We start from the raw sequence: 16,726 nt of genomic DNA, 5'->3' as shown, positions 1-16,726 counted from the left end.
GGAGATGGTAAGGCATTTAGCTACCCCGCAGTACAGAAGGACTGCTTAAAGTTGGTGAGGCTTGCTGTGGGCTTAACTTTATTACTCAGGTTGATCTTTCTGAAGTAGGTGTTTTAATTTTGAGATTAAGCAGTATTGTCCCTAAATGTTGCTTTTTGCTACAGATATGCCTTACCTTAGTTGAAAATTGTTATAACACAAAAAACGATAGCCATGCCAAAATGCAAAATTGAGAGCAAACCTATTTAGCTTTTTCAGATTTTCTAAATCAAAAACGAAGTGTTTGTAATAAGATGTTGGAACGAAGAGTAATTTTTTTTAAAGGAACAAATTGGATTGGAATTGGAAAAACAGTTGTTGTACTTGTGCCTTTTCTTCTGCATGCTCTGGACTGTAAGAATCATAAGTTACATCACAGGCTCTCTCTATACTAAAACGAGGGGTCACTTCCAGAGTCTGTGTAGCACAGGGTTTGCCAGTAAGTAAGCTTCCTTGTACCTTCAACAATGTAACATGTAACTTCCTATTTCTCAGACTCAGCAAAGTGTCGCACCAGTGTTGGAGGAAAATATACCCCTATATTTTTGTGGGCTACCACTGACCAATTTTGTGATCACACATGTACCTTTGAACTTTCTAAGCCCAATTTCATATCTATAAAATAGAAAACATCTCCCACCAGGAGATTATATAATACCAATCTATTGTAGACAATTTGTAGTTTATTAAACATGTTATAAATCAGATAGGAAACAAATATCCTATTGGAACATGATAGGTCATGAATAAAACACACAAAAATTATAATCAAGTAAGAGTAAACTAAAGAAATTAAAAATTATTGATGTATTAAAAAATTTCATTTACATTTTAAGTACTAGGAGACATTTTTTCTTTTTTTCTTGGTTATTTTATTTATTTACATTTCAAACATTATCCCCCTTCTCAGTTTCCACTCCACAAGGCCCCTATCCCTTCCTCCCTCCCACTGCCTCTATGAGGTGCTCCCCCACCTGCCCACCCACTCCTGCCTCAGCAGCCTAGTGTTCCCCTATCCTGAGTCATCAAGCCTCCACAGGATCAAGGGACTCCCCTCCCAATGACGCTAGATAAGGCCATCCTCTGCTACATATCCAGCTGGAGCCATGGATACCTCCTGTGTACTGTTTGATTGGAGGTTTAGTCCCTGGGAGCATTGGGGACTCTGGTTGGTTGATATTGTTGTTCTTCCTATGAGGTTGCAAACCCCTTCAGCTCCTTCAGTCCTTTCCCTAACTTCCCCATCGGGGTTCCTGTGCTCTGGCAGCGCCTCTCAGGTAACAGCTAAACCAGGCTCCTGTCAGTAAGCTCTTCTTAGCATCAGCAGTAGTGTCTGGGTTTGGTGTCTGCAGATGGGATGGATCCCTAGGTGGGGCAGTCTCTGGATGACCTTTCCTTCAGTATTTGCTCCACTCTTTGCCCTGCATATCCTTTTGACAGGAGGAATTTTGTATTAATATTTTTGAGGTAGGTGGGTGTCCCCATCCCTCAACTGGGGGCCATGCCCACCCACTGGATATGGTCTCTACAGGTTCTCTCTCAACCATTTAAGGCCACTTAAAAATAATTAAGTTAAACAATTGGGCAGTGCTTCAAGCTGTCAGAGCAGTTGTGGACCTATTCTGGTGACAAAGGTTCTTTCAGATATTCATTCTGATTTATAAAATTTACTAGATATCTTTAGGCCACTGGTGTTATAAATGATCACACAGCTTAAACACACACACACACACACACACACACACACACACACACACACACACACACACACACACACACCCAAGAGCCTTCTGCCTGGACAGATGAACACAGTGAAGACCACCTGATGTAGTGAGTCTTACATGGACGAGTTTTAAACACTGAGTTCATAAACCAGCAGTCAGAACATTAAGAGTATACACAGCTCAAATGTCAGTTATATGTTGAATCAAATAAAACACAAGATGTGGTAACAGCAAATACAACCATAGATTAGGATGGTGGTAAGCAGACTTTTGTAAGCTCAGACACATGTTTGCTACGGAGTGGATATTTATTAATTGGTTATAAATTCTCTTTAGGAACATTCTTTTTATCATCGAATATTGAAAATAACCATGAATTAGAGCTCTGTGCAAACTTTATTCTGTTTGTTTTTCTGGCTGTGGAATGGAGCCCTCAGCATGGGCTCCTACTGGAGAAGTTTTGTCATCCTCGTCTCTGTAGCACTCCTCAGGGGCAGTACTTGGAGAATGATACTTTATATTCTTACATCAGTGACATCCTAAGGATTAGAAATCCCCACTCTCCAACTTCACAGGAACCACAAACAAGCATGAAAATGAAGCCACAGGAAGTAGGTTTGAGGACATAAACTCCTCACCCCAATTGGTTATTTCATTTGTGAAGAACTTGATTCATTTGTTCATATTCTGCTCTGAGTCCACTTCATTAACTCTTCCCCACTTAGTCAGTGGAAAGGTTGTGTTTGGAAGGGTTCCCTCCATCATCAGCCTGCAGCCAGCTCCTCAGGAGGGTGGCCATACTCTACTCCTGGCAGGAAGTAGTTTCTAACCTGTGTTGTCATGTTTTCTCAGCACACCTGAATGTGCGTTGTCTCCCTGACTCTCCACCTCTCTTTTCCCTTCAGGACTATTGGCTTTCTCTTCTTTACAAGCGTCTGATTGGCCCCAAAGTCCTGGCAGTGCATGTAGCTGGGCTCCAGCGGAAGCCTCGGCCAGGAAGAGTCATCCGAGACAAACTAAGGATCTATGCTCACTGTACAAACCACCACAAGTAAGTCTTCACACAAGCAGTGGGAGCAGGTCACCCAGTAGATGCCCCTCTTAGAAAGCCGGGGTACTTCAAGGCCCACCTTTGTTCACTCGGTCTTAATTGAATACCGCCTCTGTGGTCACCATTCTCTCTGCAGGTTGCAGAGGACTGATAGCTTTTTGTCCAGTGAGCCTTTCATCTCTAGGATTTACTCCGGAAAGGTTCATGAAATGCTGTTTGTTCAGTCTCTTCCTCAAGCAACAGATGGTTGCTGAGCACGTTGACCGTGCCAGCTGATGCAATGCCCACAAAGATTGTGTGTGTGTTACCAGAGCCAAGACAAGAGGCCGAGCCTGACGCGCTGACCCACCACAGAGCTTAAGAAGACAAGTGGCTGTATCTGTGACACCAGGGCATCCGGCCTAGACTGGTTGGTGTCCCGCTAGGCATCTGGAAAGGAGTCCCCAAGACGAAGCACGCTAGCTTCAGGGACACTTTCCGTATGTCAGAAACATCAGCTATGTTAAGTGTTCAAGGGCTGTGGAATGTAGACTTTGTCTGAGGGAAACATCATAACCCAGTGTGGTACTGTGAGCTTCTCCTTCTCCTTCTGACCTGAAGTACTGAGTATCATCACAGTTCTCTTTAAAACAGCAAGTTAATTACTAGAAATGTTTGGCAAGCAGGTTTTCTTTATAAATTTAAAACATACAGACCCTAGGGGAAATTTTTAAAACTGGATCTAAAGCAAAGACCCACTGGTCAAGTGTGTCTTAGATCACTTCCTGTTGAAGGCAGAGGAGGTTAGCTACTCTGGGAAGACTTCTTTCTCTTACTGCAGAGAAAACCTGGGGGCAGGGACTGCCTCCTGGCTCCTGTCGGACCCCATCCAGGGCCTATCGGGGCTGATCAAGGGGAGGGAAGCACAAAGAGCTGCTCTGGTCAGATTACACCATATGTTCCTTCTCCAGCCTTGATGAGACAGAGGCCAAGCCTGTTCATTCCTCATGATAAGATGCTTTCAAAGACTCACTGTAAGCAGAGGTGGGCGCCAGGGGCTGTTGTCCTCCCTGTAGATACAAGTGCCTATTGTAGGGGAGGGAACGCTGTCTTGGGGACAGGCCAGGAGCTTTCAACATCCCATTTGCTCAGCAGGAAGCTCTTCCCTTACCTGACAGTGACTGACTGCTTTATGGTCTTGCCTGGAATTATCTGATCGTCACACAAGGCAACATTGTACTCCTGTCTATGGCAGGCCCTGAGGCAACCACCCAAAAGGTGGACCCCCAGCCTCAGGAGAGAAAAATTGCTCTTGGCACCTTCTGTCCCTATTGGAAAACACACCAGTCTGCGGCCTTTGTAATAGTAGTCTGTATCCAGGCATAAGACAGGAATACCTATATGTGCTGAGAAGGATCTGTATGTCCTCACTGTGGGTTCCCCATGGAGGCCCATCTCAGGGCTGACACTAGTGTCCGTGGACGCTCTCCTGAGAAGGTCTCACCTACAGCCTAATGGTACCTTGAACTTGGGGCCAATGATGCTATTTATATTCTTTGTGTGTAGCACATCGACAGGCATGAAAAAGGTCTCATAAGTGCCCGATATGTACATGAAACATGGTGCTCCTGGGGGTCTGTAGTTATAATTCTTGCCTATCACATCAGCCAGAGGAAGGAGCATAATAAAACAGTCTGGAATTCTACTATTCACCATCCTGAGACCTCCAACAATCCCTCCCTACCCCAACTACTCCCCCACTTCTATGGGAAGCCAATCAGAACCTCTTGAAAGGAGTTTCACCAAGTTTCTATCAAAATAGCCTTGCCTTCTCCTCATTAAAAGAAAGAAGACTTTCATACACTACTACAACAAGGATAAGAACCAAGTTAAAGGTCTTTTTCATCCTTCAAATATGTAAGGAAGGAATTTTGCAAGGTCTCCTCCTTGCAAAAAGTGTCAGGTGTCCAGATAGCTAGGCACAAAAATAAGAGAAACACCTGCTCTCCACTCTGAGAAAGCATGTATCCTGTCTTGTCTCACAACCTCACCAGTTAGGAGCAACACTGTTGGCTGATGCACTTAAATTTATTCAAGGCCAAAACTACAGAATCCGCTCACAATCTTAGATTCATACTAATCAACCTTGACCAACAGTCTGAAATAATTATCCTAGATTAAAACAGGAGCTTGTCTGCTTGATCTCCCATAACCTTTTGAGGCTCTATGGCTTCCCCGATGTCAGTGGCAGCATCTGCATGCTCTGTGGCTTCCCCTACGTCAATGACAGCATTCTTGTTGCACAGCTTTCCATTTAAAGAAGGTTCTTAGAGATCATTCGGCTTCGTGTCCCACAGAGCATAGACATCCCTTTTATATCTCCATGATAGTCACTTGTCACCTACTGGGACACCTTCATGTCTCTCATGAACTATGGATCCTTTCCGATCTCACAGAGCCTGATCCCCTAGAACTGATTTAGAAGTCAGGTCCTCACACCAACCCCAGCAAGTGCCTCTGTGCCCGTCTGAAGGTAACCAGTTATATGGTGCGGGCCGACCTTCCATCCCTGCAGTCAAGTGTTGACAGAGAAGCTGTTTTATGGCCATTCTGCTGAGCCTATGTATGTTTCTGGGGTGGAGCTGAGGTCCTCAGCCACACTCAGAACTAACTGAAACCTAGTGGATGTTAAACCAAAATTGAGCCTTTTGGGGTTCAAATTCGTTTATTATTGGCAAAACACAACTTCTTGTTTTTCAGAAAAAGTTTTTTTAAAAGCTCATAAAAAAGGTTCCTGAGGTTTCTTGGACATCAAATGACTCTTACAAAACAATATTTTGATGAGTTACGTGTAAATGAATCAGAAACATGTGGATTAAATTTCCCTTAAAATACACAGGGGCTTTGAAATTAAGGGGAAAAATGTTTGGCAAAACAGGGCCTGACTTTTACCAAACCCAAAACCTTTGAATTAGATTTGGAGACAATGGACCAACTACGTTCTCAAGCTCATTAACTTAGCTGGGAATGATCAATGACTGAGGCGCATCATCCCCCTTCCTTTCCCCAGACTTCCCGCTTCACTGGAGAGCTTTCTAGAACATGACTGTTTTCTGTCTGGAACTCAAGACACACCTCCCATCTGACATCTCCCACCTCCTATATCCAGGATCTTCCCATTCCAACATCCCGCCTCTGACTCACTTCCTCCTCCTCCTCCTCCTCCTCCCATGGCAACAAAGAGGAGATGTCAGGCAGGGAAAGAACAGCCAGGAGAGATGAACTCCAGATACATGGTTTGGCTGCTGGTGAAAATGTCTCACCACAAGTGAGACGAAGAGCAGCATAGACATTCTACCGAAAAAGCTTCTCTCCAGAAACGGACATTTGCTAAGATAACCAAAGGCCACCAGAACTTGACATCAGGCATTAAAAATGGCAAGCTGACCAAGCCTCCGACCTCATTCCTAACAGACTGCACACTCCTCCAGGATTGGTTTCTGTGGACAGAGTCTATGCATTCTTCCGGAATCTGATTTCACATCACAGTTCTCTAGGTTTATGTGGGAACCCCTTCCCAAGACTGTGTCTTTGTAATCAAAAGGCCTGTCTCTTCCCCTTGCCCATCAACCAAGTAGAATGGTGTATGGTTAGGGCAGTCTTCATTAGCAGTTCCTACCTGTGAGGTCCATGAGCTCTTTGAGAACCTGTTCAATTAGGTCCCTGGGCTGTGCTGGTTGTCTCTCCCAGGAGAACTATGTACGTAGAAATCAAACCGCTGCCAAACAGCTTGGAAAGACAGCGTTCCCTACAGCAAGGCTGCGTTTCAGTCTCCCTCCAAGCCACCAGTTCTTCACATCCCACCCTTCTTCCTGCAGTCTCCAAGGGCACATTCTGCCCCAGCCTGCCAAGGAGAAACTCATAAATGCAAGCACGTGCTTTTCTCCTCCTCCACGACCGGCCTTTAAAATGATTGTTTAATAGCAGCTTGCAAAAGGGCTTACTGTGGTCTGGCTGAATTGATACGCACCCATGCCTATTTTGCTCACACTCTGAAGCCCACAGTACCTATAGTTAACGATGTCTTCGTCTGTTTTGTACATGGCTCAGCTAAGCTGAAATCCCACCTATAGAAATGAGCTGACATCCTTCTGTGACAGTCACTGCCAGCGCAAGCTGCCAGCGTCCTTCCCCAGAACTCAAGCCTGCTCAAATCAGTTGGCATTGTCTTCTGCATCATTTGATTCGAACGCTCATTTACATGCTGCAGGGGGTTAGACTAGATCGGAGGAAGAAGGGCTGCACGGGGAGGCATCCACGGTTTATCAGAACACAAGTGCAGACCTCCAAGAAGCCTGAACTCAGCAATGCACCTTCCTACAGATGTAAGGGGAAAGCAGCTGAGGCGTAGCCAGGAGGATACTCTGAGAGTCCTTCTCATAACCTCAGAGTTTGGGTCTGAGATTGTAGTTCCCAAACCCAACTCATCAGCCAGATATCTTGGCAAGATCTTAATACAGATTCCCAGGCCTCAAGCCCAAATGAAGGGAACCCTAAAACCTGTACTTTAAAACTCCTACGTTACCCTACCAGCCCGCCCTGGGCCGCACAACTCTCACTCTGTAAGAACAAAGGCTAGTGACCTAGAAATCCAGGGTTCCATTTCTGCAAGCAGCGTTTTCCTCTGGGCAAAGTTGTCTTAGAATTTCTCTGAACTTCTCTTTTGAAGGCTGGGCTGGGTCATTTTTTCTGTTTCCTCTCATTAACCCATCCAGATGGGGCCCCACGGGACCTCTTAGAAACAAGGTCTTTTTCCTACAGAGAGGGAAATGATTGTAGCTTTGCTGACACTGAAAGGTTCTCCTTGCATGCGACGAATGTTCTCCCCAGGTCAAACACCCTGCTCTCATCTAAAATGGCAACTGGGCAAATGAAAGAACAAGACCATTAGGATGCCTCAGTGAATAAAGACATTTGCTATCCATAGTTATTATCTGAGTTTGAGCCTCAGGACCAAAAACAATGTTTTTAAGAGCGCCCAAACCTAAATGGCTTCCAGTAAGAAGATGTTTGTTGTTCACACTTCTCGTCCACCATGGCTCCCTGGGGCCCTGCTTCACATCCTCACTTCAGCACTCAGGCCTTTGTGACAAGTGTCATCAAGCTGAGAATGCTGGATGTGTCTATAATCCTAGCCCAGAGGACACTGAGGCAAGATGCTCACAATTCAAATGCAGTCTGGACTACATAGCAAGAGATCGTGTCTGCAAAAGTAAAAAACTAAACAAGATGCCTCCGTTCCTCCCCTAGCAGAAGGAGCAAGCCTGCCATCACACCACAGTTCTGTCTGACATGTCCACTACACACTAGACCCCACCCGAGACAAAGCGGTCCGTGTGCCCATCACTCTGGAGAACAAGAGCACGAGGATCTAAACTCTCTTCATAGGGAGGAACACCATAGGAAAGACTGGAGATCTGAGGAGGAATCATACAATGTACACACACAGCTTGACCCAGTGATTCCAGTGTCTAAGAATTTTACCACCAAAAGTAATCATGGTACACAAAAAGTGTATGTGAAATTAAGACTTTTGAGACATAATTTATAATGTCAAAAAATTGAAAACAACACAAATCCATAAAAGTGGTGGACTGGCTGAATAAATAATGCTGTACTCTATGATTGGAAATTCAGCATTCCTGCACAAGGGAGAACCACACAGGACCATGTATACACTAGCCAAAGAGCTCTATGTAGCTGGTTTGATCCTAGAGTCAAAATGCTTTATAGATCATTCTCAAACTAAGATCTAAAAATGCTGAATGTTAACCAAAATGGATTATATAACTATGGGGAATTTTCTTTTACTTGTTTGTTTCGTTATATTTTTCTGTGGTTTAGTTCTTTTTTGGCAGTCATAATATGTTAACATACACACACATACACATACTACACACACACATGCACACACATGACACGCACATACACACATATGCAATACATACACATACATGCACACACATACATAAATATACACGCACATACACACACTATATACATATATACATACACAAATATATATGCAATAACCAGGCTTCCCCGTCTTGAAGTCTCTTAGGATGATTCATAAGATGAAGGTGCCCTTCTGGGGTAGTCCTGTTTTGTGCAGCCTGTAAGTTACCTAGGAGCATCTAACTGACCACTTTGTCTCGTCTTCTCCCGCTCCTCTCTCTCTCTCTCTCTCTCTTGAACTCAGCCACAACTATGTCCGTGGCTCTATTACACTTTTCATCATCAACCTACATCGATCAAGAAAGAAAATCAAACTGGCTGGGACTCTCAGGGACAAGCTCGTGCACCAGTATCTGCTGCAGCCCTATGGGCAGGAAGGCCTAAAGTCCAAGTAAGTGCCATGCTGACTTAGCTTAGGACCATGTGGGCAGGAGCTGAGTGAGAAGGAAGCAAGAGTCGCCCTTTTTATTGAAAGCAACATGGTTGCTACTCGTTCACTGGAGATTAAGGAAGTAGAGTGGAATAAGCAGTCTAAAGAGGGGTTTCAGATCCTCTTGGGGAAATCTCTGGGCAGGTCCCTGTCCGTCCCCATGTTCACATTTAACTGCAAAGTCAAACAGTAGACAAAATACTGGCATTTGAGCACATCAGTTCTTCATTCTGCCATATTGTCACATACAGAAGCCATGTCTCTCCCACCTCTAATGTTGTGGAACGTTCTGACTCCCCTTTCAGCATTATCTCCAAAGCCCGAGGTGGAGAAAGAAGCCCTAGAGAAAGGACCAGAGTTCAGAGATCAAGAGTCATTTTGGCCCTTAACTATGTAACTTTGGCACACCACTGCCAAATCTGTTTTATCTATCTGGACAAAAGGATGAGGACCTGGGATCCCTGTGGCCTTTCAAACAACCTCCCCCGTTCTCTCCTGGAGGCTGGCAACACTGACGTCCCAGCAGAAGGCAGCACTGGACCAGACTAAGAAGAGCCTGGCCAAGGGCAGACACACCAGTCCCCAAGCAAGGCCTCTGAGAACAGGCCTTCCCATGCTGTGCAGAGCAGGGGCGTTCCCAGTGCATTTTCAATGTTTACCAAGTTTAACAAAGCTGTAAACTTGGAGCAGGTGGCTCGCACTCCCACAGCTGCCCACAAATATTTGTGCTATAATTGGTCAGTGCTTCACTGCAACCTTGGTGGCTTGCATTTGGCTTCCAACTGTATGTGCAATGGAACAAAACAGTCTGGGAAGTCACTTACTGAATCTCTTTAGCCCACCCCAGATCTGTATTTTCACCTCCTGGTTCTTTCTGTCCACTGCATATACATAGCTTTTACTTCTCCTTTTTTGAATCCTGCCTACATCCTCAAGACCTGGGAAACTTTTGTCCATCTATAGCCCTGTGGTTCATGACTGGCATGCTGAATTCTCATCCTTCATCCTAAGCAGGACACCCAGTGTTGGCCTGAGATTTGCCACAGAATGATTATACGACCTATGTAAATCCTGAATCTGCTAGTCTCGGCCTCAAGCCCTGAAACAGAGCACTCGAGTGTTGCTTTGTATTCGGTATGGTCCTTTGCAGCCCTAAATTCTCATTCTGGTTCTGATTTTCTTAGGACCATAAATGCAGGTAAACCTCTTGCTAGTATTCAGTAATGATCTGCAAAGATATTTCTAGCATATATAAAAAGCTAACTCCCGGCAGTGCTTGACTGTGACAGTTTAGAGTCCCTGAAACCAAAGAGCTTGAGAGCTGAGCCTGGCCAGTGTCAAGAAGAAAACGTATACTTAGCTTAATGCTTTTTGTCCAGTAGGTCAAGATGTCAAGCCTTACTCTATAGGAGAGAAGTTCTATTCTATAACCTCTCTGAGCCTCAGTTTCCTCTCAAGTGGGACACAGTAGTGAGGTGATCCATGTCAGGTGCACAGATGCACCATGAAACTGAATAAGTGCCTACCCGTTGCCTTCTGCATCCTCCGCTCAGCTGCTGTGGAAGAGGGGGAATCACTGTTGTCCTAAGAATGATCTTTTTCATACTTCTGTGTGTGTTAAACCATACTTCTTTGTGGCTTTATATAAAGCATATCGAGACCAGCATAAAAACCAGACCAAGGTGGCCAGCGTGGGTGATGGTAAGAGGGCAGTATCTTTGAACGAACCTCTTTCCCCAGCAACCAAGGGCATAGTTCCCTCCCTGTTTACCCCAGCACGATGGCCATGCCTCCACAGCCCTGTCCTTAGAGTACCTGACGTAGCTGACTCTCTGGCTGTGATACACTTTGCCACCCTGCTCTTCACTGAGTCAGCAGACTCGTAAGGAGCTGTGTCACAGTTTTGTTCAGACTGTATAGGAGGAGGGCGCGGCAAAGCAATTCCATTCCACAGGGATCCTGAAGACGAACTTGGTAAAATGCTGAGATCAGAGGAGACCAGAAGGCTTGCAGAAGCTGACATTCATCCATGTGATTCGCTCTTGGTTTCTTATCTGTAAAAAAAAAAAAAAGAGAGAGAGAGAGAGTGAGATCAAATTAGAGGACACTCATGGAACAAAGTCTTCTCTGGCTATAAAGCATGAGTGCATGCATCTATAAACGCAAATCCAGACACAGCTGTAAGGTAGTTACATTTTACTTTATATGTTGGTACTATTATTATGTATATCATATTATATGTATACAGATAATTGTATTATGATATTAAGATGGTTTAAAACAGTGGTTTTCAACCTGTAGATCCCAACCTCTTTGGCACCACCTATGTCCAAAAAATTTACATTATGATTCATAACAGTAGCAAAATTACACTTATGAAGTAGCAACGAAAATAACTTTATGACTAGAGGTCACCATAGCATGTGAGATGTGAAGCATAGTTGTATTGAAGGGTCACAGCCTTAGGAAAATTGGGAAGCGCTCCTGATTCCGTCTGATCTGTCACTCATACCCAGCATAACTCCAGACCTTAAAGTCACATTTTGGTCTGTTCCTTTCCTACAAAGTGGTAATAATTTATCATCTCTTCTATCCCAGACCCTGGAGGCTCTGACTCTGGGCTGTGCCATCTTGGCCTATGAGCGGCTAGGCGGGGACTGTCAGACGCTTGAGTAGACTGTTAGTACCGCGTCTAGTCTCAGTTTCTGCTACAGAGCAAGAGCTCTCAGCGAGTCCGGCTGGGGTCTCCAAGGAAGCACTCGGTGGTGTCAGCAAAGCAAACTGCTCGGAAAAGATAAAAGGAAAAGCTAGGAAGTGATTTCAGTCGTTGGTGTCTCTCTTCTTTCTTTTATAAGCCTCTCGGGCCTGGCTCTGTTCTATATCTGCTAATTCCGTGCTACAGCCTAAAGCCGCATTAACCCAGAAGAGCCCGGAAGGTTCTTGGGGCAAAGGCTATGTAACTGCTCCTAGAGCAGCCAGAAAAGGATCTGACACAAACAAGTCACTTTCAAACCAGCAGTTAGGGCTATACTAGGAGGATGCCAGAACGTGTTTCTGTTAAGACCATGGGGTGGTTATCCTCTCAGAGTTGCCATCAAGGTGGGAAGACCTGAAGTCTCTGGAAGGATGTCACTGTGTGAGTGGCACGTGAGGGAGTGCCAGCCCTCTCGTGGGAAGTGCTCAGGAAGCTGCTGCTCAGACATCGCCTTGGCGTCAGAGTTCACCGGCCCCTGTGTCCGTGGTCAGTCAGTACCGACACCCCCTCCCGTCTCGGTTCTTTATTTAAGTGGCTGTAGAAATCATTCTAGGAACCATACAAGAGGCCAGGACTCTTTGCCCTACAAGGTTGGCATTTTAGAAAATGTCCTATGTTCAAGCCAAGGATACCCTGCATCTGGAATGCATACCCATCACAGACGAGTTGACAGAAATAAGAGAATTGGTTGGGACAACAGAGGTAAGCTTAGGACTTTTGCTGCCAAGCAAAACTTGGCAATCTTGGCCTATAACCCTTCAAAATGGCAGAGATACAAGGGGTTGAGTTTAAAAGAGATAAATTTCACTTCAGATTCACCTGGTCCCACCTGGTGGAGGCCAACATGGGTATCCTAGGGAGAAGAGCTGTGGGTGAGGAGGGTAGCATCCAGACATTACTGCCTCAGGAAGACTGGGCGAGGGAGGACTGACCCCATCACACTGTCCATGCCTACCAACCATTCTCTTTGCTCCTGTGTCCTCTACACTCCCAGAGCTTGCCTTCTCAATGGTCACCAGCCACGTAACTTCTTCAAACCACTAAAGGACCACACACAGAGGCTGTTCTTGGGGTCGGGGGTGGGGAACAATAGCTGGTCTCTCTCTGTGGGTCTTCTGTGGGCTCAGGCCCAGCTTTAAGGGAGATGGGCTCTTTCTGGATACATCAGAGGACAGGAGGAGTGCTTCTTCTAGCGCAGTTCCACCATCTGCAGAAAGCATCTTCTCCTGGTCTAGTGTGACCACAGATGAAGAAATATTCATCGGTAGGGAGTCAGTTCTGTCTGGGCATAAATGTCTCCAAGGTCTTTCAACAAACATAAGCAACATCTGGACAAGAGATGCCAACTAGTGTCTGAAAGTGAGAGTGTTGCTTACCAAGGGAGCCAGACAAGTGTAAGGACAGATCCCAGGTGCACTTGCGCTCCTCTCTCTCTCTCTCTCCCCTTCAATTCCATTTAGAGGGGGTGTAATATAAAAATTAGAAAAGAAGGGATGTCTTTCATCTGATTAGTCATTCTCACAGACCTCAGGGAACCAGTGTCTGCTAAGAGTTCTGGGCTTAGTGACATTTGGAGGGAATCTTGTTTTGTCCCCAGCCCTCATTTAGAGTCTGTGTTAAGCCACATAAACCAGAGGCTGTTCCACGTTTACTGGCCACAATTCAGTCTGTCTGAACATTTAATTTGATGCTAATACTCAGGCTTGCTGTAATAGCTATGGTAGCCATTACCTTATATAACCTTTGGGACAACACCGTGAAGGGTGGCCCTCCCACTTTAGGGTAGAGAAACTGAATCTTGGAGCACTGCCTTGTTCACCCAAGAATTGCGCAACTAGAAATGATGAAGCAAGGAAGCACCTGACATCATTTTGAGTCCCCACTCACAGCCAGCCTTCAGCAGTGTCCCCACAGACCAGCAGTGAGCCACCATAATTACAGAGGACAAAGGTACCACCAAATAACTGGAATGTCGTGAGACCTTCTGGGTTCGTCCATCTTAAACTCTGTCTAGAATTAATAGTTAAAGAGGCCTCTGCATAGGGCTAATTGATTCCAGCCCCTTTCAATAATGGTGGTAGTCGCTTCCTGTCTGGCCACAGTACAGTGTACATGACCTTGACTTTCTTGAATGTATAAACACCAGGCCTTCAAGAGCTCTGTGGTGTGGAAGTTTTGGTGGCGAGGTTGGGAAGAGAGAACTCTAAGGTCCTTGCCTTCAAAAATCTTAACTCTGTTATTAGAAATAAGTCCCCGAGAAAGCAGCCTGGAGCCCGTTCCACAGTGAGGTGCAGAGTCTGCCTTGAGGGTCATGGGTGACATTGATGCTTAAACCTCAGCCCTGCGTCTGCTTCTTCAGCAGCGACACAGCTGAAGCTGGGGCATCTCAAGGCCCTTATGAACCACACATCTTGCCAGCCTCGGAAGAAATTAACATTTTTTCTTCTTTGTCCTCAAACTGCTTGTTTCTCTTTCCAACTCTCTTGGACAGAACTTTATCTTTGATTTCATTCTCATTAAATCTTATGTCAAAGAATTGCAGTGAAATCTAACTGCATGTTGATAGGAAGGTGTCATTGATACCAGCCAAACAAAAAGGTTCTGAAGACTCGAGTTAACTCCCAGGCACTGAGACTTTTAAAATAGCTCGATGTCCCTTTTGGAACAGACTGTAAGATGCTATTGCATGGCTGGGTCCTGAGCTCGCCTGTTGTGGAAGTCCTGAGAACGGAAATGGCCGCTGCTTTACCAACCCCTTAACATCAGTAAATATGGAAGCACCATATTTGGGGCTGGATACCAACAGGCCTAGTGAAAAGGAGTGTGGCCCTGGGCCAGCACACTCCTGGCTCCTAAGTGTTTTCATGCAGTGCCAGGGACAGCAGTTGATAATCAGACTGGTTAAACTGTGGTCAACCAGATAGACATACTATATGGGTTTCTGTTTACTGACTGCTGGGATCATTCAGATTAATTTCTTTAAGGAAGAAAGGAAGGAAGGAAGGAAGGAAGGAAGGAAGGAAGGAAGGAAGGAAGGAAGGAAGGAAGGAAGGAAGGAAAATCTCTGTAAAACTTGTGTGGTTATTAAAAGATGGATCTCTAGAGGAAAATTTTTAAAGATGCCAATAAGAAGTTTCTTGTATGATGTACCTGCCTAAGAGGATTTCAGCTTCTGTTAGATGGCACAGTGCAGCTCCTAAATTGGTCTACTCCGGGAATACATGTCTCCAATTATAGGAACAGCCCTCTAAAGGGATATTTCTTGTCATTTCTACCCTTCCTTTAAGAAAGGTGAGCAGAATAAATCTACACCCTGTGCTTTGTAGCAAGTTTCAACATCTCTCTCTTTCTCCGGCTGGCTCTGACCTGATGATCCTTAGAGTTCTTCGAAGGCCCTGGGTCCATCCTGCTTACACTGGATTCCTGATCCATTGAGGTGTAGTTCATGGGACCGAGAGTTCTTCCACTGTTACCCAGCCAGTCTTGGGTGAAGAAGTCTGAGCAAGAACAGGAAATGTGCCGTCGTCTGCTGACTTCATAGTGACAGATGCTGTTCTTAACCGCGCTCACTGTGTGTGTGTGTGTGTGTGTGTGTGTGTGTGTGTGTGTGTGTGTGTGTGTGAGGCCGAAGATGCTGTGTCTGCTGCTAATGTATTTTTCACAAGTTTCCTGAGTCTCCTGCTTATTTTTCCATTGAGATAGTAATTTGTCTTATTAAAAGCATGTAACTGTGCTCTAATGTAAGTCAGTTTCCCCCTCTGACATCTATCATGAATATTGAACTATATTTTCTTTTTTTTTTTTTTTTTTTTTTTTTATTAACTTGAGTATTTCTTATGTACATTTAGTGTTATTCCTTTCCCGGTTTCCGGCAAACATCCCTTCCCTCCCCCCTTCCTTATGGGTGTTCCCTCCCCACCCTCCCCCATTGCCGCCCCCCCCGACAGTCTAGTTCACTGGGGGGCTCAGTCTTAGCAGGACCCAGGGCTTCCCCTTCCACTGGTGCTCTTACTAGGATATTCATTGCTACCTACGAGGTCAGAGTCCAGGGTCAGTCCATGTATAGTCTTTAGGTAGTGGCTTAGTCCCTGGAAGCTCTGGTTGCTTGGCATTGTTGTACATATGGGGTCTCAAGCCCCTTCAAGCTCTTCCAGTTCATTCTCTGATTCCTTCAACGGGGGTCCTGTTCTCAGTTCAGTGGTTTGCTGCTGGCATTCGCCTTTGTATTTGCTGTATTCTGGCTGTGTCTCTCAGGATCGATCTACATCCGGGTCCTGTCGGTCTGCACTTCTTTGCTTCATCCATCTTGTCTAATTGGGTGGCTCTATATGTATGGGCCACATGTGGGGCACGCTCTGAATGGGTGTTCCTTCAGTCTCTGTTTTAATCTTTGCCTCTCTCTTCCCTGCCAAGGGTATTCTTGTTCCCCTTTTAAAGAAGGAGTGAAGCCTTCACATTTTGATCATCCGTCTTGAGTTTCATTTGTTCTAGGCAACTAGGGTAATTCAAGCATTTGGGCTAATAGCCACTTATCAGTGAGTGCATACCATGTATGTCTTTCTGTGATTGGGTTAGCTCACCAGGATGATATTTTCCAGGTCCAACCATTTGCCCAATCGAATTTCATAAAGTCGTTGTTTTTGATAGCTGAGTAATATTCCATTGTGTAGATGTACCACATTTTCTGTATCCATTCCTCTGTTGAAGGGCATCTGGGTTCTTTCCAGCTTCTG

The 16,726-nt window shown here is 45.2% G+C and overlaps 1 protein-coding gene across 3 annotated transcripts in view; it reads left to right on the top strand.

Annotated features, from left to right (window-relative positions):
* The window catches only part of Hpse2 (heparanase 2 (inactive)), a 1,004,606-nt gene that overhangs the window by 969,626 nt on the left and 18,254 nt on the right, over positions 1-16,726 (top strand). For all 3 annotated transcript variants that reach the window (XM_032892002.1, XM_032892001.1, XM_032892000.1), the window contains 2 exons: positions 2,669-2,814; positions 9,053-9,199. In XM_032892002.1, coding sequence (XP_032747893.1) covers positions 2,669-2,814; positions 9,053-9,199 — 293 coding nt within the window. The remainder of the gene's footprint in view (positions 1-2,668; positions 2,815-9,052; positions 9,200-16,726) is intronic.

This window comes from Rattus rattus, chromosome 2, assembly GCF_011064425.1.
Source record: "Rattus rattus isolate New Zealand chromosome 2, Rrattus_CSIRO_v1, whole genome shotgun sequence".
NCBI lineage: Eukaryota > Metazoa > Chordata > Mammalia > Rodentia > Muridae > Rattus > Rattus rattus.
Note: the sequence above shows the minus strand (reverse complement) of the source record. Positions and strands in the feature narration are given on the sequence as shown.